The following is a 25,275-nucleotide window of genomic DNA, read 5'->3' on the forward strand; positions in this document are numbered from 1 at the left end:
GGATACCCTTTTAAAATTATTTAGCATTCAAGAATATGTTGTCTATTGTAGAAGTAATCTTGTAAGCCAAGATTTTATTCCTGAGGTTTTTTAATGACAATCTCCTCAATTCTCTTCACAGGTACATAGGAGACAACGCGTCCAACTTCTTGCCAATCTGAGAGAGTTTCCTCCTCTACCTCAAATGTAGTTTTAGGTGGAGCATTGGAGTGAATTGGATCATCCGTCTCTGAATGTGAAAAGGCAAATGGTGTTGCCAATCTTTTCAAGTGACCAAAGGTACCCTTCTCTTGCTCCATTCTTGGACGAATGAAGGCAGATTTGGAACGACCAACTTTCTTACCAGAGTCTGTAGAGCTAATTGTTGGTGAGAGTGTTGGGGTGGTTTGTGAGGACGGTGTCTCGACAGATTTTTGTGAACTTGGTGGAGTAATGAGCTCATCCAATTGAGGAGAGGTCACGAGTGAAATAACTGGAGATCCTGGAGTGCTGGCTGAATGAGCTTCTTCCATATCGATACCAAGGAATGAAATGGAACTCTTCTTTTTGATGGCAATTTCTGGAGTGTTTTCTTCCTTTTTTTCAATAAATTCTCTTTTTGGAGGAGTTGGAAGCTCGATAGTGAGTTTGAAATCATCTTCTTGCTCTTGCTTTTTGACCTGTTTGTTTTTGGATATGGTCAACTCTGACATGCAGGACTCACTCAAATCTTGTAAGAAATTGAAAAGAAGAGAAGAATCCTTGAATCTATTTTGATAATCATGATTGATCCAATTCAATAGTGCTGGTAAAAATTGGCCTCTACCTCCAAAATTATTCAACTCACTCAATTCCATTATTATTCTCTTCACATCTTCAATATTTACAATGGAGAGGAATACTTGATTCTTGATGAATTTTTCAAAATTTCCTTGCAGACATTCCAAACATTTCACTTTGATTGATTTGAATTTTTCATTCCAAATCTTTCCTCCATATCGTTCAATGAAATTCAAATTCTCCTTCTCTTTTAATTTGAATGGAGGAACATAAGCTTTGGTAAAAGTATTTACATTTGATCGTTGTCTAGTAATTAATACAGGTTTCAACATGTCATTCATGAATGAGTTTGGATCTACAATTGTCTCAATAAAAGTATTCTTGCAATAATTTGAAGTCTTTGTTTCATTGAAAATGGACAATAATTTCAATACATCTTCAAATATATTGTCTCCTTGAATGATTGATGTGAAATTGTCATGCAAATTGTGAAGGAGAGAAACTACAATTTCTGGTGCGAAATATTCATTAGATAACTGTAATAGAGGAATAATTTCATTATTTTCCCAGTCAATTCGTCCACTATAATAGAAAGTGAGAAATTTCCTAACAATGGATGGTTTGTGTTTTGTGATGGTTATCATTGAAGAGGAACTAAATAATTGTTTGAATGACATATTTTTACAGGCCAAAACAATTCTATGAATTTTAAATACTTCCCCAGTGCCATTAAATGTGACTCGGATTTCACCATCAGGATAACTTTCACTCTTGTTAAAGCATTCCTCTACATTCTGTGGAGAGTTGAACAATTTGAAAACACCCATTTTTTTGATTGTTGATTAATGGATGCCAAGTATTTCATTCTCATCTAAATTAATTGATGACATCGATATTGAATAGGACCAAAATAAACAAAGTAAATCTGAAAATGAATAGGAACAACAAATTCATCTTATTGTTCTTGAAGAAAAGCAACTCTCGAATTTAAATTTTATGATTAATTTTTTTTATAATTTATTTAGAACTTCATTTCGTGTGGCTTATCACCGTTTTGGAGTCTGAAAGGAGTTTGGAGGTATTCCTTCAACAATTCGACCTTACCGACGGCAGCAACAACTTGTTGGTCGACAGCATCGAAAGTCTTCTTATTTTCTTCAGAGATAGCACCCTTCTTTCCGGCTCTGAACCAACTCTTCTTACCAGTTTCATCCAATCTGGTCTTATGTTCCTTTGTGAAAGTAGCATCAGTAACGGTAGCTGGGACGGTAACAGCAGAAACGTCAACCTTGGTGGAGGTAGCGATAACGTATCTTTGGTTAACTCTTCTCAATGGGACACCGTTTAATTGGAATGGACCAGTGACCAAGAGGAGACCTGATGGCAATTGCTTCAAGAAGACAACTCTCTTACCAGCGAATTTACCAGCCAACAAAATCAAAACAGTACCTGGTGTAATTGTGGATCTGAGCTTGGTGGCCTTTTGTGGCTTAGCACTCTTGGATCTGATGGTAGTGAGGGAGAAATCAGCAGCAATTCTGTCATCAGCAACTTCAACAGTAGCCTTGTTTCTAACAACCTTGATCTTTTGTTGCTTGACAACCTTCTTGGTTCTCTTAGCATCACTCTTAATGTAAGAGAAAGTACCCTTCTTCCAGAACAAAGAATTTGGGCTCAATCTGGTGACAGACTTAGCCAATGGAGCCATAGACTTCTCCTTGTTTGGGTTTTCCTTTCTAACTCTCTTAGGCATCTTTATTGATGAATATTTGATATTGGTGGTTGATGAAGAAGACAAAAATATGCGTAAGATATTAATTGGAGGATGATGAATACGAACCTTTTTAATTGTGACTTTTTTTTTCAACAAAATTTTTTAATTAATATCAGGTTGTCTTTCCAATGACGATTTTACAATGAAAAATTTTTAGGCATTTTTGCTTTCAATTCCTTCAAGAAAGAAGAAAACAAAGAACCCAGCAACTCAACATGCTAATTTCATAATGTTTTCACAACACTTTTGGAAGTAATAACAACACTATTAGGATTAACATAAATTAGATTTTATTCTCTCTAGATTACATCTCGTTTTTGAGTGTCAAGATGAAGGAACACTTCAGCAAATAATCATGGATGATTGTCGATAAATATTTACACACAATTTAATCATCTCTCATAAAGTCCATATCATCATCATCGTCACCACCGAAAGGATTAGAATCAGCTTCACTTTGTGGTTCCTCATTTGTTCCTGTTACCATTGTTTCATCATTATTATTCATTGGAGTTTCTGTTGTTTCATCATTATTATTATCAGTGGCACCATCTCCTTCCTCTTGTTGTTCTTGTTGTTCTGTTGATGGTGATTTAGGCTTGCTAGTTTCCTCATCGGTTGTTGCTGCTTCTTCCTCTGTTGTTGATAATGTTGTTGTTGTATTATTGGTTTGAGAATTACTAGCAGCTGCTGGTTTAAGAGTTACAGCAAGAAAGTTTGGTACAATATTGCCATTCTCTTGTTCTCTCTTCCTTCTTTCTTCATCCCATTGTTTAATTTCACTATCCGTTACTATTTGTATGTGTTGATGATGAAATCCAATTAATAAAATTATTAAATTAATATTTAAATATTGATACTAGAAATCCAATGATCCAACACGTTCAAACACTTACAATGAACATATCCAACAGTAGAAACAAATTCAACTTTTCTCATCGATCTTTTCCATGGTTTTACTTTAATATCATTATTCTTTTCAATCCATGTTCCTTTTCCTGCTCTTGATTTTGTTGGAGCTTGTACACTGTGAGTGCTTTCATTGTCATCATCCATTGCGGAAGAGTCATTACTAGCTTCATTCTGTATTACTTCTCGTTGTGAAGTTGATCGGGTTACACGTGAAGACATTTTTTCCTAAGCTTTGAAAAATTCAACAATCGATTAAGATAACAATTCTTTTGAATTTATTGGAATAATCAGGATTGACTATTTATCAATTATGGAGAATCATCTTGATATTTTGGATCATACTCGAGGTAGGGTATTTCCATGTTGAGTTTGATTGGAAAGGTTTTGAAGAAGGCCAAATATTTGACAAATTCACCTTGATTAGTCTTATTGTGAAGGAGGTAGGTTGGTTTGTGAGTTTCTGATAGAGATGGTGAGCTAACAATCCTTGTCATTGCTGTTAGTGAATGTGAATTAGTAATATAGCTGGTGAGGAAGTATCTGAATTTCATTCGAGGTATTCTATCAGGAGCTATGGATGAAAGTCGAGTGGTACGTCTTCTGAAATGAGTATTTGTAGTTTTCACTATTTCAGATAGCTCTTCATCATTCTTTGCAAGTTTTTCAATAAAAGACCATATATTATACTCTGATTTCATATCTTCTAGGAATAGAGACATGATGGTTGGAATGAGTCTCTTTCTCATTAATTGTCCAATTAGTGAGGAGGATGTTTTCTCATCTCTCATATTCTCATCCTTCAAATTTACCAAAGAATGTATTTCCTTCATTTCTGCTCTGATAGATTCCAAAATTTGATCATATGGAATAGATTCATAATCAAATACTGGTTCTATATCTTCATCTCCTCCCCATTGAAGCTCAACATCCAATTCTTCTTCCTCTTCCTCAAAATCTTCTGGTGTTACCACTGAAGGTCTTGTATTCAAAATTCTGGCTTTTTCTGCCCTTTGAGCTTGTGATATTTCCTTGCTGTAGCCCTTCTTTTGTTCATCAGTGAATAGTGTTGCAAGATAAAGAAAATTGGGAGTTGAGGAAGAGAGCTCTTGATGAATCGACCGATATACTTCGAGGTCATTGTCCAATATTTCAAACTTATTGTCCTCCAAATATTCCAATAAACCATTCATGTTTCTATTAATAATATATTTGGTGATGCTAGGTTCATGTTTTTGTTCGTATTGTTGGCAAAATACCATTACAGTTTTCAAATAATTGTGAATGTGTTTGTAAATTGTTGGAATAATCCATCCAAAGACATCAATACCGAATTCCTTATGAGATTTTTCCAAATAGAGGAATAAATGATTATCCAAGAAAAATTCCATGTCTGTAATTTCCTTTCGTTTTTGAATTCTCTTTTTCTGAACAGTTTCCAGTTTCTTACTGGCAAAAGTATCAACATTTTGTTTCAGTTCAAACTTAGATTGAAGATCAACAGATATACTCTTCATTTCTTGATGAATGGAAGCAATTTCATCATTTAAACTCTTTAATTTTTCAGTAAATCTTTCGAGATTGGCTGTCAGTTGATCTTTGGAGGCTATTTCCAAAATTCTGAATAACATGTCAACAAAATAACAAAAAATTTTAAACTAACCTGAACCACTTTTTGAATGATCCATTCTCTAACATTTCTAATTGTTGATCTTTTTGATTTTCTAAAGAATCAATCAATGAAATCAAATCTCTGGATCTACTATTCGAAAGTATTCCAAAGAAGGTTTCCACCACATTAAACCAAACATTCAAAGAAAAACACACTGATGACCTATAAAATAATTTTGGATGAGATAGCAAGGTTGATACAATCTTTTCCTTCTTCTCACGTTGTCTTGTTTTCTCCAGTGAAATAAATGTTGAATCTCCCAACGAAGAGGGCAGAATTGTCATGGCATCTACTTCTTCTCCATGCTTTTTGAGTAGTTTCATGATTTGATCGATAACTTGCTTCTCAGAAGTTAGTTGTACAAGTTTGGTCCTTGCATATATCAAACCCTCTACAATACAATCCTTGTATCCACTCTCCCTTTCCAATTGTCTTCTCACATCCTCAATATCCTTTATCTCAAAAGCTCTATCAACATTATTCTTCAATTGTTCATACCTTCTGAGAGGTTCCAAATAGAGAGCTTCTAATTTTGCCTTGATTGGATGAATTAGTTTATCACTCGGGAAAAAATTGAAAACCTTATTAGCATACTTGTAATCTCTCTGAATGTATGCATCGTGCATTACTTTTGCAAAATGGATAACACCCTTACTAATACTATCCTCCGATAGGAATACATTATTAACTAAGTTCAGTCGGTTAATAAATTAACATCTAACATTTAGTTATACTACTCACATTCTCCATTTGAGCTTTTTAAAAAGAAAATATCATAATTCGATCCTTCAATGACATAATTGTTCTGACTCTGTCCAGCTTGAATATTGAGAGAGTACACCTTTTTTGAATGGACTATGAGAGGTTTCGAACACCATACCGAAGAAATACTATCACAAAAAGCATAATCAACACCATTCTTTTCAATCATTATCATGTAAACATTCAATAAGTAAATCAATATTACTCACCAAATGAACAGAACACCATATGGAGAAATCCACATCATTACCCAATGATATATTCGTATCATTCTTCTTTACCATACAAAAGTAAGAACCAGGTTCTAAATTCAATTCAATGGTCGTATCTAGAAATCGTTTTGATACATAGGTTCCATCATCAATTTGTAAATCATCTTCTCCGTATCCAAGAAATCTATAGTTCAGACAACGTTTTCCAGATTGATTTTTGAAAATATTTTCATTTAAACTAATGGTTTCCTTTTGGCATATTTCAATATCATAGGATGACTTTTCCGAGCACTCAACTACAACACGAATGTAAAACGATGTATTTAAAACATCTAGAGTATGTGCATTATCAAACAATTCAACCTTTTCCTTCAATGTATCGATTTTGTATTCGAATAAGAAACCTCCACTATTCGAAACCTTTTCCTGAGATATAGATATCCAAACTGGTTTGTTTTCCGATTGTTCAAACTGAAAATATCCATAAGAAAAGGTTACATTTCTAATCCCTAATGAACTACCTTCAGCAATTAGTTTAATTTTATATGATCCATCACCCAACATTGGAAAATCATACAATGCCTCAGAATTTGCTTTTTGTTCCGAATAGTTTTCTCTCAACATTAGTTGGGAATAGTCGAAACCATCATAGGCTGATGTAGTATTGGGATTTACTTCACCAGCAACAACTGCCTTTGATTTCTTCGAAGATGGCACATAGACATCATCGTTATTGTTACGTGAGTTCATAAACTTTAGCATTTTTTTGCTGTAATTTCAATAACTCGTAGTTGATTGGTGACATATTTTGATATGATAAGTACGCTTCACTGAAATGTACTGAAATATTGGTGATGGGTTAGAAAAACCGTAGCATTTTCACTCTGCCAGACTTTTGAAAAAATGATACAACAATTTCTCATGCAGAAATCTAACAGCTGGAACGGGCAAAGAGTTTACAAAATAGTACATGAAATGTTGAATATCCTAGTACCAACCGTTTTGATTTTTCATTAAGCTTTAGGTGTTTATTGAAATGTTTATTATTTTGATAGTTCTAATAGGAAAGAAACCCCCAAAACAGCAAAAAAATAATAAACCATATTAGCAACAGGTTCTCTTTGATTTCTTGGAGTTGTTTCAATTGGATTGAGTTCTTCTTCCTTGCTTTCAGATTGTTCATCAACTGCAACAATTGAGTTTTCAACTTGTTCTTGGAAGGATTTGAGTTTTTCTTCGTAAGAGTTGATTTTCTCAATTGACTTTTCGAAATTTTGTTTGAGAGCTTCTTTTTCTTTTCTTTCCTTTTCATTGTTGATTTTGGCAGAGTTTAATTGCTCTGAGAGTTGGTTGATTTGAGTTTTGAGAAGTTTGTTTTGATTCTTTTCAATTTCAAGAGAGTCAGAAAGTTGTTGAGTGGATTGCTTTTCTTTTGTGAGTTCTTCTTTTAAGTTTTGGGATTGTTTAGTTAATGAGTTTGATAATTCTTGAAGCTTTTCCTTCTCAGTTTTTGAGAGGGATTCGTTTAGTTTCTTCTGATAAATCAAATCTTTTTGAAGAGATTCTAATTGTTGGGTGAGAGCAGAATTTTGTTGTTCAAGCTGTTTGGCATTTGACAAATCCTTCTCATATTGAGAAAGTTTGTGTTCCACTATTTGCTTTTCTTCTTTCAAACTGGTGAGAGATTTCTCATGATCTTCTTTCAAATTACCAATTTGATTTTCCAATTCTGATTTTTGCTGCCTTTGTTTCTTCAAGTCTTGTTCCATCTGGTTGATTTTTTCTTCAAGTTGACTTGTAGAGTTATTACTTGTGGACTTTAAACTCTCATTTTGTTTCAATAGAGATTGATTCTTTTCAACCTCTTCCTTTAGCTTGTTTTCAATATCAAGTTTTTCATTGGTCAGTGTTTCAATTTGTACATTTAAATCCTTGTTGGAAGATTGTAATCTTTCAACTTGTTCTTTTTCATTTTCATACTTTTGAGATATTTCTTCAAGATTTTTCTTCGCATCATTTAGTTCATTTTCAATCTTTTTCATAGATTCGGTATGTTGTTCAATGTTGTGAGAAAGTTCCTTTTGTAATTGATTATATTTTTCTTGGAGAGCTTGGTTTTCTGATTGCTCCTTTTCTAATGCCTTACTGGTCTGTTCCTGAAGTTCCTTCAAGCTCTTGAATTGTGTTTGTAGAGAGGAAACTGTCTCATCAACTTGGGAATTGCTTTCTTTTGCTACAATTTCCAACTTTTCTTTCAATTCCAACTCAACAGAATTCAATCGTTCAACTTCCCTTCTCAAATCATCAACAGAGTTATTTGAAATGATTAATTCAGATTTAACCGATTCTAAATTATTCTTGAGAGATTGTTCAGTTTCTCTAATCTTTTCAATTTCTTCCTTTTCCTTTTCTAATTGATTAGTTGCTTGAGAAAGTTCCTCTGTGAGTTTTTCCACTTCTTGAACAACTTTTTGCTTTTCTTCAATAAGAGTTGTCAATTTTTGTTCAGAATTTTCCTTCACCTCATTCAAAGATTGTTCAACAGCTTCGAGTTGTTGTTTCTTCTCATTGATATCAATTTCCAATTTACTGCACTCTGCCAATTTCAATTCTAACTGAATATTCAAATTAGAGCAAAATGGACAGGTTTTTTCATCGTGCAACAATTCAGGAGCATGTGTCAATATCACAGGAGGTTCTTCCATTGACAAACTGTGAGATAATCTAGGAGACCTTGGTGATCTTGGAGATTTTGGTGAGACAGGATTTGAGGCAGGTGTTCCTTCTTCAGCTGATGGCATCAACTCTTCTCCTTTTTCTTTGAAATATGAAAGGTAGGTCACTATGTTATTGAGGTATATAAGAAACTTGAAGAATGAAATTGTATTACTTACACATGGAAAGTTTCTCAGGACCCTTCTCCAAAATATCCGAATCAATCAAATTTGGAATTTCCAATTGATCATTGGCTACACTAACCAAATGTTCATTAATTTCTGATTTTGATTTTGTGGTATTAATAACATCTCTTTCATAATTAAAATATTTGAACATTTCTTCCAAATCATTTCTAAACTTTTCCTTCATGAGTTTGTCAATAACAGCACCAAGTGCTTTGCCATCAGACCAACTTGATGAGATATCACCAACAGAGAAACCATACTTTTCAGTATATTCTGAGATAATGTCTTGTACCCAATTTAACATGGATTTTTCAACTGAAACTTTTCCCTTAGTTGGCGATTCCATTACATCTGATTGCTCATCTGATGAAGAGTTGATTTGATAGAATAAAATCATTCTCCAGACGAGAGCAAGACAAATTTTTAAATTTCCCTTGTGCTGATTCAATGAATTTCATGATGTTTCGAATAAAAACTTACAATTTCGTCTGAGGTGATACCTGTGAGGTTTATGCCAGATTGGGCCATAGAGTTCAACGCTAGGTTGATATTTTCAATCATTTGAATAGGAATTTTAGGTTTCTTATTCATCTTGGATGACAAGGTAGTTTCGGATATAGAATTTTGTTTCTTTTTCTTTTTCTTTGTCTTGACCTTGGATTTTAATTGGTCCAAAAGATAACACAAATTAACTCCATCAACAAAAGCACTAGTCAAATCCTCTACTGTAATGTTTTCTTTTCGTAATTGAACATTAACCCATTGTGTAAATGTCTTATCCGAAATAATTAGAAACTAAACTATTCTAACTTACCACATGTTGCACATCGACCCAATTACTATCAAACTTGGATCCTCTTGGAGTAGTTGGCGTGCCAGTTGAATTAATCTCTTCTTGCAATAGTATGTGGGCCATTTTTTAATATTTATTTAAATGTCTCTTCACCAATCTTCGTATGTGTGTGTTGACAGGCGAAAGAATTTTCAAGTTTAACAGCCCATTCATTAAAACAACCATATCTTTGACAAGAATGGAAGAATCATTTTCAAAAAAGTTGAGTGCACCGTTATTTTGATAAGAGCACTCTCATTACAATAAATTTACAAGATAAAATTACAATCTTTTCCTACTGAACATCAACGTTTGTCAGAGATTCAGTATAGTTACTTACCTTCATTGTCTCCTATGATGTAAAGTTGATTGGTTAGAGGCGAACAATCCATGGTCATGTTCATGACAGGTTTTGTTTTTAGAGATAATTATCCCTGCATTTATGAACTGGACGAAAATTGGCACAATTATGACACACTCAACCACTTTAAAATAACAAAACAGTAAAAAGAGTTAATTTCAGCCTTTTACATTATCATTTCATTACCTATGCTTGAGTATTGTTGTTTTGCTTTGATGCTTTTCTCAATATAAGTACAATGACAACCACAACAATAATCCAAATACAGAAACAACAAACAACACCTAGTAGTGATCCAACAACGGCTCCAGCTATAGCTCCCGCTTTTCCATCTACTTTTGGTTGTACATTATTCTCTAGTAATACAGAAGGACTACAAACTTTAGTGCCTGTTTCGTCACATCTCAGATAAATGAAGTATTGGTATGCATCTGGCTTATCAGGTAGTATTGTTTCTCTTGAGAATGATGTAAATCCGCTAGTTGGTTCTAAAACTGTGCTGGGAATTGTTGGAGAGGAAATAATCTTTAAAGTCATTTTGTCAGATGTGGTAATTCTGAGCTTGTAACCATTTGGTTGCTTGTATCCTGGATGTGTGTACATTTCAAGTCTGGAGGAAGGAATTTTAGGGGAGTACCAATCATTTCTGCTCATATATTTGAAAACTCTGGTAACTTGGAGAGTGGTGTATGTCTCTGAGGTGGTGCCTTCATTGTATAGAACAAAGTTAACATCACCACCACCCACATTCAGCTCATATTCATTTTCAAAGTAGGCACGAGAGGCAAGACGAACAAATTTCGAATAGTCTAAAGTAGGGCCTGGAACATATCCAAAACTGACGAGCATAGACGAAGCTTTAAACTCATAGCTGTATAAACCATAGCCAGAGAATGTTCCAACATTAACAAATGATTTGGCAGCAATAGATGTTTGACTTGCCACTAATTGACCAAGCAATAAAACAGTCAATGATAGAAGGTATTGGCAGTTCATGATGATTTTTTTTTTGTGATGAAAAGTCATATCGATCACAATCCTAATTTTCACAAATTAAGAAAAAAAATATTTTACAATAGTGTTAATAGTCCTGACATAGTGCACTCTTTCGAATAAAATAGAAAAGCTTTCCAAAAAGATGAGTTTGGCCGTATCACTTCACTTGTCTGATAATTCACTGAAAAATTGGAGTAACATTGATTGGAGCGTTTACATCCTTCATACTTTGAACCATTAATGGATGATTGTTCACTTCCTCATTAACCCTTTATCTAGATATTCTCCAAGATGACATGATTCTTTTTTCTATGGATTTTATTACCAATGGGGCTTACATATTCGAGGATGCTGAGCGAGTAATGGTTTCTTTCCAGATTACTTAAGTTATTTCAATTCCATCAATCCACCAGTATTGAATGTTGTGTGATACTAGGGACTTTATTAAGGTAGGAATGAGAGCAAGTGTTTCTTTCAGAATCTCAAATCCAGAACCTTTTCCCATTTCAATCAAAACCACGAAACAGACTGCACAGGCCTCAACTCAAAAAAGAATTCAAGTACAAACAAAATGCCAATCTTCACTCAAGGAAATTGAAGCAAAAGCCGAAGCAACATCTAAAAGGAGAAATACCAACTTTTGATTCCTTATCGATCAACGCTTCAATCTGAAAGAGTATTTAATCTATTCAAATACTATCATCGGATTAAGCGCACCAACAATTATTCAAATTGAATTAGTTAAAAATCCATAAAAACATCTTCAAGAAAATGATTCAACGAACAACTGTCTATTATAAGAAACGACTTTTCAATACTTTTCTTATCGGTTCTTTGAAAAGATTTCAATTCTCTTCTTTTCATATTTCTAATTGCAACCAATTGGAATCCCAAACATTGAGTGCTGATCAATCCAAATGTCCTTATCACAAAACCGATTCAACGAAACAAGCCACTCTCCAAAATTGCAAATCTATTGATGAAATGCCAGGTCCTAAGAGATTACCACTTATTGGAAACTTGTTAGATTTAATTAAGAATGTAAAGTCAAATGCTGGTCCTTATTTTCTTTCATTGTCGGAACAGTATGGTGACTTGGTTAGATTGAAAACCTTCAACAATGATCTTGTGATATTATCAAATCCAGAGTTGATGGGTGAATTATATAAGAAGGAAGAAAAGAGGTCAACCATTCAAAGTTCAAGAAAGTATAAGCTGGAGAGAGGAATTCCTTTGGCTCCAATTGAAATGCTCTATGAGGAACCATGGCAAGAGACTAGACAATTGTTTAACATTGCCATGAAACCAGAATTCCAAGATCAAGTCGTAATTCCTCAATTGACTCAATTGAATGGTGAAATGATAAGAAGATTAATTAAATACTTAGAACCAACACAAGATCCAGATAAATTCAGACTAACGGATAGTGTAAACGCCATTTCAAGATATGGTTTCGATGCAGTAATGGCTGTTTTTCTTGGTGTTAAAATGACCGATGATATTACAAAAACATTTCCATTTGAAATTTCAGATTTTGTAAAGTATTCAGTTGAGTCATTGGATGTAATAATTAGATTATTGACAAAACCATCCCTGTATCAATATTTTAAAACAAAAGAATACAAGAGAATGGAATTTACCTATGAAAAATCATTCGAATATGCAAATTATGTAATGAACAGGTTTAAGGTCAACCCAAGCGAAAAGCCAAGATTGTATGAACTGCTAATGGAACGTTCAAAGAATGAACCAAATCCTGAAATTCTGGTTCAATCAGTTATGAATTCATTCCTTCAAGCTGCAATCGACATTACAATGACAATGATGAGTCATGTCATGTACAGATTAGCTCATCATCCAGATTACCAAAAAAAACTTTACAATGAGCTATTAGAGGTATTTGGAGAGCCAACTTTAGACGAGGTTACTTCAGAGAACGGTCTAGTAGTAAATGCAGAGCAATTCAAGAAACTAAAGCTCACTAAAAACTTTGTGGAAGAAGTTTTACGCCTCAATCCCTTTGGATATGCTTCCAGTGCAAGAATACTCAATAACGATACAGAACTGGGAGGATATAATATTCCAAAGGGTACAACAGTTATTGCACTCCAAAGACGTGCTTGTTTGAGTGAAGAGTTTGTGCCACGAGCTCAAGAATTCATTCCAGAAAGATATGAGAGAAATTCACCATTGGCAATGAAGAGTTCATTTGTAAGCAGTCCATTTGGTGTTGGTGTAAGTTTTCTATCAATTGCTTCAATTAACTTGCGAATTAAGGCAAGAAAATGCCCAGGTAGTAGAATTGCAACCTTAGAACTTTGCATGTCAATTGTCAACACTGTCAGACATTTCAAACTTTCCTTAGAGGAAAAGGAATTCCCAGAAATGAGCACCGATCGTTCCTTACTCTACATTGACATGCAAAAGCATCCACTGATCTTCTCTCCAAGATCCCATCTTACTGATTATTGCAAATCTCAAAAGAATTTGTAAAGTTATTGTAAAGATATCTGTAAGTGAATTGTTTGAATTATGTAAACTCATCTTTCAATGTTTCAATCACATAATACTCCTCACTTTAAGATATTGGGATTGTTAAATAAATGAAGCTTTACAATGTACGGTGGCCTTAAATATCAACAAACCCAAATCCCTACAAAGAATCTTAGTTAGTCTAAAGATTTGGACTCAGGCTGTTATTGATATAAGAGACATTAATAAAGTTTCACGTTTTATTCTTCACCAATTTCATTGTGACCAATATTAAGTGATGTTAATTGTTTCATTTCACTTATGTATTTGGATCCTTCTACACCGATTTCATTGTAATGTATATTAAGTGATGTTAATTGTTTCATTTCACTTATGTATTTGGCTCCTTCTACACCAATTTCATTGGAACAATATTAAGTGATGTTAATTGATTTCATTCCACTTATGAATTTGGCTCCTTCTACACCGATTTCATTGTAATCTATATTAAGTGATGTTAATTGATTCATTTCACTTATGTATTTGGCTCCTTCTACACCAATTTCATTGGAATATATATTAAGTGATGTTAATGATTTCATTCCACTTATGAATTTGGCTCCTTCTACACCGATTTGATTGTGACCAATATCAAGTGATGTTAATTGTTTCATTTCACTTATGTATTTGGATCCTTCTACACCAATTTGATTGTGACCAATATTAAGTGATGTTAATGATTTCATTCCACTTATGTATTTGGCTCCTTCTACACCGATTTGATTGTGACCAATATCAAGTGATGTTAATTGTTTCATTTCACTTATGTATTTGGATCCTTCTACACCAATTTCATTGGAATATATATCAAGTGATGTTAATTGTTTCATTTCACTTATGTATTTGGATCCTTCTACACCAATTTCATTGGAACCAATATCAAGTGATGTTAATTGTTTCATTTCACTTATGTATTTGGCTCCTTCTACACCGATTTCATTGTAATGTATATTAAGTGATGTTAATGATTTCATTCCACTTATGAATTTGGCTCCTTCTACAAGATTTGATTGTGACCAATATCAAGTGATGTTAATTGTTTCATTTCACTTATGTATTTGGCTCCTTCTACACCAATTTGATTGTGACCAATATTAAGTGATGTTAATTGTTTCATTTCACTTATGTATTTGGATCCTTCTACACCAATTTGATTGGAATATATATTAAGTGATGTTAATTGATTCATTTCACTTATGTATTTGGATCCTTCTACACCGATTTGATTGTTACCAATATCAAGTGATGTTAATTGTTTCATTTCACTTATGTATTTGGCTCCTTCTACACCAATTTCATTGTAATATATATCAAGTGATGTTAATTGTTTCATTCCACTTATGTATTTGGATCCTTCTACACCAATTTGATTGTCAGAAATATCAAGTGATGTTAATTGGTTCATTCCACTTATGAATTTAAGTTTATCTGAAGAGTTAAGCAAGCCACAAGAAAACTTAACATTTACAATACTATTCATGAATTGACTTTTCATTAACAATTCAATTCTTTTTTCTGTTAATTGTTTTGTAAATTGAATAACAAGTTTTGAACGATCCTTTATCACATTAAACCATTGTTTTGAAATTAAAGAACAATTATTCAAAATAAACCACGAATCATCAATCATGCAAATAATTTCAAAACAAACATCATCCGAAAATATAACATTCTCTATTAATTAACAATTCAATCCATTAATTATTATTTTGAAAATAACCCTTCGATAAAATACCAACCTTCTTCTTGTTTTACCTCCATCGCGATGATAATTGATGATAGCTGAAATATTGGTAGTTTTTTATGATTGATATCACAAGCAACGATACCAACAGGAAACAATTAATACTTGTTACAACAATTCTTGATGTTCCGTCATGTTCTAAAATAATAATTATAAATTCACTATTAACTTAAAATTGAATAAAGGTTTCAAATTAAAAGCTAAATAAAATTGACAGACCAACAACCATCTTACTGGACTCTTAACAAATTGATGTTTTAATGCGATTGATGGAGCATAGTGCCTAGTTTGTAATATTGAAGGAAGGCCCTAATATTGATTGGAGTATTAAGAGGAATTGATGTTATCGTTTTTTAAAAAAAGCTTTTAGCTTTTAGACCCAATAATAATTTAGATTTCCATCACAGCCCGACAAAAAATGATGAAACATAAAATTGGATTCATGCTGAGGAGGAAATTAGCATCCTCACCCACGACTGTGGTTAGGAATTTACTTCCGAACAATAGCAAGAAATCAGTGATGAGGTTTTCAATTTTGGATGACAAATCTCCTTCAATATTAATTTCTATGAATATGAAGGCTTCGTATCATCGAAATATTAGAATGATGAACAATCAGAGACAGGAACAAGAGGAAGACTATTTTGAACACTATAGAAGACAATATCAAATTAATGAAGTTTTTGAAAATTATTATGATACCCAATCGGAAAGAGGAAAAAAAGAACACATGAACAGATTGCTGTGGTTCTTGATTGCATTCCCAGCCTTCTTCTTTGTATCATTACAGGCCTTTTTGGCTAGTGATGCTGTTAATCATCAGGATTTGAAGAATGTTACAATAAGATTGGAAGAAGCAATACCAACTACTGTAGGAAATAGAGAGAATATTTCAGGAGATCGTTATGATGAGTCATCCTCAATGCAACAACAAGAAAAAGCAGAGGTGATTAAAGGACCAATTTTGGACGTTCCTAATGATAATTATTTACAAAAATTATCAAAAGATGTAAGAAGATATCCAGTTATTTGGGGAATTATTGGATTGAATTGTGCCATGATGCTTATGGTAAAAGGATTCAAAAGATCGCCAAGATTCCACGATTTTTATTCGAAACATTTGACTGTTTCAGTACATAATTTATTGAAGAGAAGATATCATACCTTGTTAACCTCCACTTTTGTACATGGTGATTGGCTTCACTTAGGTTTTTGCATGTATGGCCTTTACAATATGGGATCTCTTACCTATGATTTGATGGGACCTACAACATTTTTGCTTTTTTATTTAGGTGCTGGTATGACTGCATCAATGGGTAGTTCCTTACTCAAATTAATAACAAAGAATTATTATCAGAGATCTGTTGGTTCAAGTGGAAGTATTTTCGCAATTGTTTTTGCTGGCCTTAATGTTATTACATTTGAGAAGGCCAAAATGAATTTAATTTTCCTTCCAGATAGTTGGGGAGGTTTCAATGCCACCTACTTTTTACCATTATATTTTGTTGGTGAAATTCTTTATAATATCTTCTCGAGAAGAGTCAAATTGGATACAGGTAAGTTTTCATACTTTTCACGTTATTGAACTCTACAAAGGTGGTCACTTGAGCGGAGCTTTGGCTGGATATTTAGCATTGGAAGCAATGAAAAATCAATCTTATCACAAGCAAACCAGAAAAGTGGAATTTAGTGGAAGAAATACTTATTATTTGGGTGAAGTTAAAGATTTAAAAAAGAATGGAGCTGGTGCCTTAATTGGAGGAAATATGTCATATGTTGGTAATTTCAAAGATGGAAATCCAGAAGGTCAAGGAATTGTTATTGTAAATACAAACGAAGGAACAAAAGCTATTAAAGGTATCTTTAAGAATGGAAACTTTACACCAACCAAATAAATCGTTGCAAAATTTAGAAGGATTACACGTTAAACCAAATGAAATCTTTGTTGGCTAATTCTGTTTCCTTATTTTCAGTGTCTAAGTATTGCAGTTTTCTCACAAATATTTAAAAAAATGGAAGACAGCGATAGTGGTACGTTGCATGGTTCAACATTGATAGTAACATTAAAGACTGCAAAACACCTTTCAAGCTCACGGAAACTTTGTTAAATAATGACTATTTGAAAGAGATTGAATATTATTAAACAAAGAATCGAACCTAGTTTCTGTGCAAGATAAGGTTGTTGAGGATTTAGACAAACTCTCCACCATTTTAGGTTGCTCCAAACAAGAGGCATTCAATAGAATGGTGTTAGCTATGAGAATATTACCTTTTCATTATTGAATTGCTCTATTTTTAATGAAGACCAACACAAGGGAAGCCAACACTTGTTGGAGTATGCCAAACAACCATCCCAAGAGAATCTGAACATTGTTTTGAGTTATTACAAACTAAAGACTGATTACAAGTCGTTTATATTGAGAGCTCTAGATCCTCTCCAACTTGAAATATATGAGGAAACCACAAAATTACCAAAAACTACAACCCATTTTAGTCCACTTTTCGATCTTGCAGCACTTTCATCGTGCAACAATCTGTTGGTGAATAGCAATAAGCAAATTCCAGGTTTACTCAACAAACATACAGCAATCTTTAACAGAACTACAAGTGGATGCTGTCCTAGTTCAACAATACAATGAAAAGCTTCTTTTAAAGATAATAAGGGAAGACAACAAAGATAGATTTATGAATCATCTTAATTTTTATCATGCGATTAGCATTATCTAGAAAGGTGAGAGAACTAGTTAAAAGAGACCTTAAACCAGAAATACACAATAATCTATTCGTTTTGGGAATGACAACAGATAGAGAAGTGACCAAAACCATTGGAAACAAAAGTTCAAATGGATCCCTCTCTACATTTTTCCTTCAAAGAAAAAGCAAAAGATGTTACTTCCAGTACAACTGATTCACTGTGGAAAGGAGTTTTAGAGAAAGATCTTGGTAAATCATGGAATGCTTATGCAAAAAAATCTCAACAGGCAGTAATGACATTAAAATCACTCAACTACCCTTTCTCACACTTTATATCGCTATGTTACCTACTCTAGAAGGCGAGCCAGTTACCAAGTTCAAAAATAAGGAAGAAGCTATCATTGATCTGGTTCAGTTAGTGTTACTGGGTATATGCAAAACTATTCATAACGATATCAAACCCGATAATGTGGTCAAATATGATGGTCATTTCTTTTTGATTGATTATGGCATCTCATTACTCTACCACTCTTTCAATGGAAATCAATGTTTTGATAAGGAACTTAAACCAATCAAATCCAAATCTGTACTCACCACTCCTCTTTATGATTCCCCTGAAAAGGCAAAGGATGGATGTGTTTCTCCAAAAAGTGATTTGTATTCTTTAGGAGTCTATTTCTTCTATTGATTTGTCTTTAGTCTAACCAACTTGGTGAGGTCATTAAAAGAGACTCCAACAAATGACTAAACCAGTACTGGAAGAATAAACTAATTTACAAAATTGTTTTTTTACTAAAATTACAAAAAAGGATAATATTTAAATAACACCCTTATACTTCATATCAGAGGCACAAATGTGAGTAATCAACCATTGCTTAATAAATTGCATTTCAGCATCTCCAACACTTGTCAATGCCAAAGCATCCTGAACAAACTTATCATGAGTTTCCTTATGAGAGGCAGATTCAGACCAACCAGCCTTAGCAAACAAATCTTCTTCAGTCTTGAAGTGGAAAACAACGTAATCTAATAATTCCTTCAATGTTGTGCCACAACTTCTCTTGGCATCTAAGGCATTGATGAGAGTGAAGAGTTTCTTGTGTTGTTCGTTTAATTCAGCATTGCCAATATCGAGAGTGGTTGACCATTCGTATGGAGTTGGGATTGGATAGGACATGTTTGTTGTATTTGTTTTTGTTTTTGTTTGTGAAAAAGTGATGTTAGCAACTAGAATTGATTGCTATTTATTTGAAAATAGTGACATGTGTCAGTGACATTTTTGTAATGTTAAAAATATGAACTTTTTTGGAGATTTTTAAGTTTGTACAAAATTGTCGTAATAAATTAATGGCGTTTGGCGTGTTGTTAAGAAACGCCACGTCAACCATTGTTTACAATTAATTTGAATGTTCACACAAAGAATTTACAACAATCAATTTATAAAAGAGCAGAATGAAAGTATAGGTGTGAAATCATTTAATTCTTGCAAGAATATATTCATGACAATAGAATAGTTCACCACTTTTTTGATAAATTACTGGAGAACAATAATAATGCTTTGAAAGGTAACCCATTAGAGGCTCGTTCTTTGGTTGACTATTTGGTGGAACTTGAAATGTTTTTACCAATTTTCCATCCCAATTGACCACACTGAAATGTCCAACTCCTTCACAAAGAATGATTTGTCTAGAAAATTCATCAACTCTGATTAATGTTCCATATTTTGGTTCAAAATCGAGTTTTGCCTTGTGTGTAATTTTCAAAGTTTTCAATTCAATCCAACACAATTCATTTTGGTTATTGAGATAAATTATTCTATCATTTTCTGATAAAATTGTTCCGTCCTGAATTGATTTGATATTGAGTTGCATTTCTTTCTCATTAGAGTCAATCTTAATTAAACTTCCATCAATTATTGAATAGTAGGCAAAATGAGATCCATCACACAACATGAGTGTGAAATTCTCTTCCATTTTCACAATATTCAAAGTCGTTCCCTTATATATTTCTCTATTATTATTGATATGACTTGAAACTTTCCAAATTGGTTGAGGAGTTTCAGGAGGACTCTTAACAAATGTGAAAAAACTTGTATTTGGCTTGAAATTGAAAATACTTTCCAGATCATATTTGTATAAATTGAAATCATACTCAAAAAGATACAAATCAGTGCCAATTCTTGAATCATCTATTTGAGAAAATGCAGCACAAAGCACATTTCCACTTCCCAACCTCACAACCTTGATTAATAGGTTGGTTTTGAGATCAACAAATGCAATTGTAATTTTTCCCTGCAAGCTGATCAATAGAATAATCCATGAAAATTGTGGACACACTCCGATATGATAGGATGGATATGGGCTACTCCTTGATGGTGCAATTCTGGCATAAGCTCTGAATGATTTAATTGTGTGGTAGGATTGAAAAGTTAGTGTTGGATTGTAGGATTTCAAGTTGATATGGTTGGAGAAGAGTTGGAAGAGATTGGTGGGAGTTGGAAAATTAAAGGAGAGATCTTGGAAGGAGTGTGACATTTTTTTTATTTGTAAATTGAAGAGTTATGATAAGTTCATATTGTAAAGAAGTTGATGTAACCACAGTTTGTAATGAAGGATTTAATGAATTGCATGGTTATTGAAACATAGATTGTTGTAAAACTAACAACGTAGTGATTACCTTAACAAGTACATATCCTTAATGTTCATTAATGTGTCGGGGTCTTGGCGCAGTCGGTAGCGCGTAGGTCTCATAATCCTAAGGTCGTGAGTTCGATCCTCACAGACCCCATCTTTTTGAGTTATTAAAAAAGCAAGGAAAATTCCTGTTAACTTTTTGTAAATTCTCATACGTGTCAATGATTATTAACCTTGGAGCTCCACCAAAGCCCGACTCGTTCTCCAACAGTCCAATTCAAACCCAATACCAGAAATTCACAACACCCGGAATATTATCTTGTAATTTCTTCACATACGCTTGTATCTTTATTTTAACAGCACAACTTCAATCAAATTATGAACCTACCCAAAAACCAAACTCTCCACCAAAAACCAAACATCAATTAATCTCTCTCACCATTCAGAATTGATAACTGTGTTTATTTCTCTTCGGGCATGCCACATTGCTTTCTGATGATGACGACATGGAAATTCAAAGCCTTTCAGAAAAAAGAAGGAAAAAAAATTTATTAGCAGGAAGAAAAAAATGTCAACAGGCTCGCCATCATCACCATCTTCGCCGCAAAAATCATCGCCATCCAATGATGGTGATAAGAAGAGTGTAAATAAGGAGGAAGAAGCTATTGGTATTTGTACAACTACTAAAGAGAGATTTAATGTTCCTCTCACTTATGATTGCACTGACGTTTTTGTTACTCCTCAAAAGTGGACTGAATGGCCAGTTATTATTGAATTGCTCCTTATCTTCTTCTATAGTGCCACTTATCTGTTAGGAATTCTTCCAAAATGGGTATGTTTTATAATGATGAAAATTAAATATTCACCAAATTTCGTGATGAATAGTTCTTCCTGGTAAATTATATCTTTTGGAGATTGGCTTATAACTGTGGTTTAGGATATATTCTTTCAACACAATCCAACGGAAAACATTTCACTAAATTGGTTCAAAATTTAATCAAAACTCACAAACCAATGTTAGAAAGTAACTTGTCACTCAGAGGTAAAAACGGTGTTGTTAAACATGAAAAGTATCGTATTGATGATTATCCTTTGGATTTTACTGCTTGGATGGTTTATCGTGCTGTTGTTGATGTTATTTTGAGTAGTGATTTGGCTGGTTATATTGTTTTCTGTGTTGCCTATTTTGAACTCCCAACAACATTTGGTCTCTATGAATTTATTTCCTATGGTATTGGTATTTCCTTGTGTCTTTTCAACTTGTGGGCTAAATCCGATGCTCATCGTGTTTTGGGTGACTATGCTTGGTATTGGGGAGATTTCTTCTTCTTGTTGGATAAGAATTTAGTTTTTGATGGTATTTTCCAAATGTTCCCTCATCCAATGTACAGTGTTGGTTATAGTTTCTATTATGGTGTTTCTATCATGTCTAGATCTCACACAGTTTTAGTTGTTTCTTTCTGTGCTCACATGTTGCAATTGATTTTCCTAGTATTCGTTGAAAATCCACACATTGAAAAGATTTACGGTGGAATGAGTTCTGAAACCAATCAAACTTCAGAACGTGAACCAATCTTCTTCAAGAATTTGGAACCATTCAAGAATCCTGATGATTTATTCTTGGTTGTTATTATTTGTTATGCCATGTTTACATCTTTGACAGCATCATTCACTACAGCTGTTGGTCATGCTGTTTTGTGGAGATTGATTCATCATGTCGGAATGGGATATATTCTTTACGGTCAAGCTAAGAATCAAGCATTTACAAAGAGATTCACAAAGTTAGGCGGTACAAGTCAACAAGCTTTCACATTCTTTAAGAAGTTATATAATTTCTCTCTCACTATTAATCACGTCATTATGGTTACACTCACTGCTAAGATCTTTATTACTACATTCATTTGGTCAGGTTTCGTTGCTGCTGATGGTGCTTCTGATTATCACTTTGAAGGTTTCTCTCAATTGTTGTCATGGCAATATGCTACTCAATTGGTTGCTGGTATTATCTTGATTCTCCTCAACATTTATCAATCTACTTCTACTCATGAAGTTTTGGGAGATCATGGTTGGTTCTATGGAGACTTTTTCTATACTGAAACAAATCAAAACAAACAGCCATCATATACTGGTATTTACAGATACTTGAACAATCCTGAAATTGTTCTTGGTTATTGTGCCTATTTTGGTTTGGCTCTCATTTCCAAGTCATATGCCGTATTAGGATTGGCCATTTTGTCTCAATTTGCCACATATCTTTTCGTCAAGTTTGTTGAAAAGCCACACATGGACAAGATTTACGGAGCTAAGAATTTGAGAGAAAAGGGTGGTATTGAAATGGAATTATCTCGAGTTACTTCCCATCCAAAGATTGCTGCTTTGAATGAACGACTTGATGAAAACATCTCTAAGGTCAAGAAACTTTTACTGAAACAAGACTAAACCGAGGAAAACAAACACTTTAATTTAATAAATAAAAAATTTTGAAAAAAAGTATTTACTTGTGTGAAAGCTTTTTAGACAAACGATCAACTTCATCACCAAGCACAGAAACATGTTTCTGTAGTGTAATGTTGTGAAGTAGTGTGTCTTGCATTACTTGTTGCATGTGTTTGTAGGCCTCCATAGAAATAATGTGGTCACTTCCAGATATACTCACATTGTTAGGATTATTTGTATTATTTGAGCCTGAAAAGAAGGAAGAAAAGATACTTCTACTATTAACTTTTTCTTGCTCTGGAGAGGTAAATCTACCGAGTGGTATTTGAGAATAAAAATGTTCCAATAATGTTTGTTTCTTTTCCAAATCGTCCACAAGAATCAATTGTCTATCATTAATTAACCTATTTTTCTCTGATAAATCCCAGTTGGTTTGTTGAAGCTGCCCAACTCTTTCTAATAATACAGTATTATCGTTCTCTAATTGCTTTAGCAATAGTTCATTTTCAGCATCCTTTGCTGTGTTGGTTGTAAGTCGAGATGGCGACTCATCACCACTTGGTGTTCTAGGAGTGCGAGGAGTGGATGGGGTTGCTGACATTTTTGGAGTGCTTGGTTTGAGCAATTCTTCTAATTGTTTTTTGAGATCTGAATTTAGATTCTTAACCTTCCTCAATTGCAATTGGAATTCTATCTTTTCATCAGCATATTTCTGTTTTAATACTTCATATTCTACAGACATTTCTGTCATGTCATTTGCTTGCTTTTGGGCAATTTCACTTCTATACTTGTAGTTAGCCACACTAACATTGTTGAATATATCATTCACAAAATTTCTGATAAATTCCTTGGACATCTTTTCTAATTCATTATTGAGTTTTTCAATAATCTTTGAAAGTGCCTTGATATTTTGGTCTTTTTCAGAATTTGATTCTTCTAATTTTGTCTTTTCAATTTGCAAGTTGTGTATCTGTTCATCTAACTTGTTATTTAATGAGTTCAATTCCACATTCTTTACCTTGATGGTGTCAAATCTTCTTTCAAAATCAGAGTAATCTTGCTTGAGCTTTTCCAATTGTTGTTTTGTTTCATCATAGAGCTTTCCCTTTTCTATAATTGGTTCATTATTCTTGAGAATCTTTTGTAACTCGATTGAGTCCTTCTTGAATTGCTCTCTTTGTTGGTTGGATTGGTTTAATTGATTTTCTAATCCAATGATCTTTTCCTTGTATTGATATTCAACTTTTTCAAATTGAGAAATAAGTTTTTCGGTTTGTTCCTTCTTATCCTGAACATTCAGTTGTAATTCTACAAATGCTTCTTGCTTCTTTGTGAATTTATCCTTCCATGAGGCTAATTGTGACTGAGTTTGTTCAAGTTGGAGGGCATATTGTTTAGACTCATTCTTTGATTGATCCAGTTCCTTTTTGTAAATTTCATTCTCGATTTTAAATTGTTCTGTTTGATTGGTAAAGTTGATGTTGAGTGCTTGATGCTCTTTTCTTAGACTTGACATTTGAACACTAAAATCCTCAATTTGAGTGTTAAGATTGAGCTTGTCGTTTTCCAATTTTTTGATAGCATCTTCCAACTGTTGAACCTGATTAGCAGATAATTGAATAGTATTTTTCATTTGTAAGTTTTCATCTAAATTGATTCTAAGTTTTTCCTTCAAATCGTCAACACTTTCCTTCAATTGAGAGATTGTTTTCACATGTTCTTGAATGTCGGTTTCATGTTGTTGAATTGTTAAATTTTTCTCTTGTATGGTTACAGTACTACTTTGCAATTGTGATTGCAATTGTTGTGTTTGTTGCAAAAATTGTTGTTGAATAATTTGTAATTGTTGAATCTTTTGAACATGTTGTTGGGCTTGTTGGGTTAATTCATGATTCAAGCTTTCCAATTCAGTTATCTTTTTCAATAATTCAGGAGAATCAACTTCCTTCTTTACATTTTGTTCTTCGGATTGCTTTTCTTCTGTTTGTTGTTGATCAACAGTTTCTGAGGTGGTTGCTTCAGGAGTTTCAGATTGGGAAGTTTCTTCTTCCTTCTT

At 33.4% G+C, this 25,275-nt stretch overlaps 15 protein-coding genes and 1 non-coding gene across 16 annotated transcripts; 5 read left to right on the top strand and 11 right to left on the bottom strand.

The window, feature by feature from the left end:
* Nucleotides 1-49: 49 nt before the first annotated feature.
* NAEGRDRAFT_81766 (uncharacterized protein) lies at nucleotides 50-1,586 on the bottom strand (the record flags this gene model as incomplete). The annotated part of the gene is made up of 1 exon (XM_002670733.1): nucleotides 50-1,586. The coding sequence occupies one exon, from the start codon at nucleotides 1,584-1,586 to the stop codon at nucleotides 75-77; it is 1,512 nt and encodes a 503-aa protein (XP_002670779.1). The 3' UTR covers nucleotides 50-74.
* Nucleotides 1,587-1,780: 194 nt separating this feature from the next.
* Nucleotides 1,781-2,620, bottom strand: NAEGRDRAFT_81767 (uncharacterized protein; the record flags this gene model as incomplete). The annotated part of the gene is made up of 2 exons (XM_002670734.1): nucleotides 2,600-2,620; nucleotides 1,781-2,512 (listed from the first exon to the last, which is right to left on the bottom strand). The coding sequence occupies exon 2, from the start codon at nucleotides 2,510-2,512 to the stop codon at nucleotides 1,781-1,783; it is 732 nt and encodes a 243-aa protein (XP_002670780.1). The 5' UTR covers nucleotides 2,600-2,620.
* Nucleotides 2,621-2,921: 301 nt separating this feature from the next.
* On the bottom strand, nucleotides 2,922-3,664 carry NAEGRDRAFT_53367 (uncharacterized protein; the record flags this gene model as incomplete). The annotated part of the gene is made up of 2 exons (XM_002670735.1): nucleotides 2,922-3,325; nucleotides 3,430-3,664. 2 exons carry the CDS (start codon nucleotides 3,662-3,664, stop codon nucleotides 2,922-2,924), a joined length of 639 nt encoding a protein of 212 aa, XP_002670781.1.
* An 89-nt stretch (nucleotides 3,665-3,753) lies between these two features.
* On the bottom strand, nucleotides 3,754-5,740 carry NAEGRDRAFT_74288 (uncharacterized protein; the record flags this gene model as incomplete). Its single annotated transcript, XM_002670736.1, has 2 exons — nucleotides 3,754-5,062; nucleotides 5,106-5,740. 2 exons carry the CDS (start codon nucleotides 5,738-5,740, stop codon nucleotides 3,754-3,756), a joined length of 1,944 nt encoding a protein of 647 aa, XP_002670782.1.
* A 297-nt stretch (nucleotides 5,741-6,037) lies between these two features.
* On the bottom strand, nucleotides 6,038-6,850 carry NAEGRDRAFT_74289 (uncharacterized protein; the record flags this gene model as incomplete). The annotated part of the gene is made up of 1 exon (XM_002670737.1): nucleotides 6,038-6,850. One exon carries the CDS (start codon nucleotides 6,848-6,850, stop codon nucleotides 6,038-6,040), a length of 813 nt encoding a protein of 270 aa, XP_002670783.1.
* Nucleotides 6,851-7,131: 281 nt separating this feature from the next.
* Nucleotides 7,132-9,907, bottom strand: NAEGRDRAFT_81768 (uncharacterized protein; the record flags this gene model as incomplete). Its single annotated transcript, XM_002670738.1, has 5 exons — nucleotides 7,132-7,392; nucleotides 8,326-8,930; nucleotides 8,983-9,430; nucleotides 9,472-9,765; nucleotides 9,806-9,907. 5 exons carry the CDS (start codon nucleotides 9,905-9,907, stop codon nucleotides 7,132-7,134), a joined length of 1,710 nt encoding a protein of 569 aa, XP_002670784.1.
* A 450-nt stretch (nucleotides 9,908-10,357) lies between these two features.
* Nucleotides 10,358-11,180, bottom strand: NAEGRDRAFT_81769 (uncharacterized protein; the record flags this gene model as incomplete). The annotated part of the gene is made up of 1 exon (XM_002670739.1): nucleotides 10,358-11,180. One exon carries the CDS (start codon nucleotides 11,178-11,180, stop codon nucleotides 10,371-10,373), a length of 810 nt encoding a protein of 269 aa, XP_002670785.1. The 3' UTR covers nucleotides 10,358-10,370.
* A 771-nt stretch (nucleotides 11,181-11,951) lies between these two features.
* NAEGRDRAFT_74292 (uncharacterized protein) lies at nucleotides 11,952-13,673 on the top strand (the record flags this gene model as incomplete). The annotated part of the gene is made up of 1 exon (XM_002670689.1): nucleotides 11,952-13,673. The coding sequence occupies one exon, from the start codon at nucleotides 11,952-11,954 to the stop codon at nucleotides 13,671-13,673; it is 1,722 nt and encodes a 573-aa protein (XP_002670735.1).
* A 413-nt stretch (nucleotides 13,674-14,086) lies between these two features.
* Nucleotides 14,087-14,614, bottom strand: NAEGRDRAFT_74293 (uncharacterized protein; the record flags this gene model as incomplete). Its single annotated transcript, XM_002670740.1, has 1 exon — nucleotides 14,087-14,614. The coding sequence occupies one exon, from the start codon at nucleotides 14,612-14,614 to the stop codon at nucleotides 14,087-14,089; it is 528 nt and encodes a 175-aa protein (XP_002670786.1).
* Nucleotides 14,615-14,709: 95 nt separating this feature from the next.
* On the bottom strand, nucleotides 14,710-15,192 carry NAEGRDRAFT_74294 (uncharacterized protein; the record flags this gene model as incomplete). Its single annotated transcript, XM_002670741.1, has 1 exon — nucleotides 14,710-15,192. One exon carries the CDS (start codon nucleotides 15,190-15,192, stop codon nucleotides 14,710-14,712), a length of 483 nt encoding a protein of 160 aa, XP_002670787.1.
* Nucleotides 15,193-16,063: 871 nt separating this feature from the next.
* Nucleotides 16,064-17,351, top strand: NAEGRDRAFT_74295 (uncharacterized protein; the record flags this gene model as incomplete). Its single annotated transcript, XM_002670690.1, has 2 exons — nucleotides 16,064-17,012; nucleotides 17,053-17,351. 2 exons carry the CDS (start codon nucleotides 16,064-16,066, stop codon nucleotides 17,349-17,351), a joined length of 1,248 nt encoding a protein of 415 aa, XP_002670736.1.
* A 1,139-nt stretch (nucleotides 17,352-18,490) lies between these two features.
* On the top strand, nucleotides 18,491-18,838 carry NAEGRDRAFT_74296 (uncharacterized protein; the record flags this gene model as incomplete). The annotated part of the gene is made up of 1 exon (XM_002670691.1): nucleotides 18,491-18,838. The coding sequence occupies one exon, from the start codon at nucleotides 18,491-18,493 to the stop codon at nucleotides 18,836-18,838; it is 348 nt and encodes a 115-aa protein (XP_002670737.1).
* Nucleotides 18,839-18,922: 84 nt separating this feature from the next.
* Nucleotides 18,923-19,343, bottom strand: NAEGRDRAFT_81770 (uncharacterized protein). The gene has a single exon (XM_002670742.1). It carries the CDS (start codon nucleotides 19,325-19,327, stop codon nucleotides 18,968-18,970), a length of 360 nt encoding a protein of 119 aa, XP_002670788.1. The 5' UTR covers nucleotides 19,328-19,343; the 3' UTR covers nucleotides 18,923-18,967.
* A 279-nt stretch (nucleotides 19,344-19,622) lies between these two features.
* Nucleotides 19,623-20,684, bottom strand: NAEGRDRAFT_74298 (uncharacterized protein; the record flags this gene model as incomplete). Its single annotated transcript, XM_002670743.1, has 1 exon — nucleotides 19,623-20,684. One exon carries the CDS (start codon nucleotides 20,682-20,684, stop codon nucleotides 19,623-19,625), a length of 1,062 nt encoding a protein of 353 aa, XP_002670789.1.
* A 180-nt stretch (nucleotides 20,685-20,864) lies between these two features.
* Nucleotides 20,865-20,937, top strand: NAEGRDRAFT_t691. The gene has a single exon. It is a non-coding gene; the product is annotated as a tRNA-Met (tRNA).
* Nucleotides 20,938-21,351: 414 nt separating this feature from the next.
* On the top strand, nucleotides 21,352-23,264 carry NAEGRDRAFT_59633 (uncharacterized protein; the record flags this gene model as incomplete). The annotated part of the gene is made up of 2 exons (XM_002670692.1): nucleotides 21,352-21,615; nucleotides 21,669-23,264. The coding sequence occupies 2 exons, from the start codon at nucleotides 21,352-21,354 to the stop codon at nucleotides 23,220-23,222; spliced, it is 1,818 nt and encodes a 605-aa protein (XP_002670738.1). The 3' UTR covers nucleotides 23,223-23,264.
* Between the last annotated feature and the right edge of the window lie 2,011 nt (nucleotides 23,265-25,275).

Source organism: Naegleria gruberi (genome assembly GCF_000004985.1).
Source record: "Naegleria gruberi genomic scaffold NAEGRscaffold_68, whole genome shotgun sequence".
NCBI lineage: Eukaryota > Heterolobosea > Eutetramitea > Acrasida > Naegleriidae > Naegleria > Naegleria gruberi.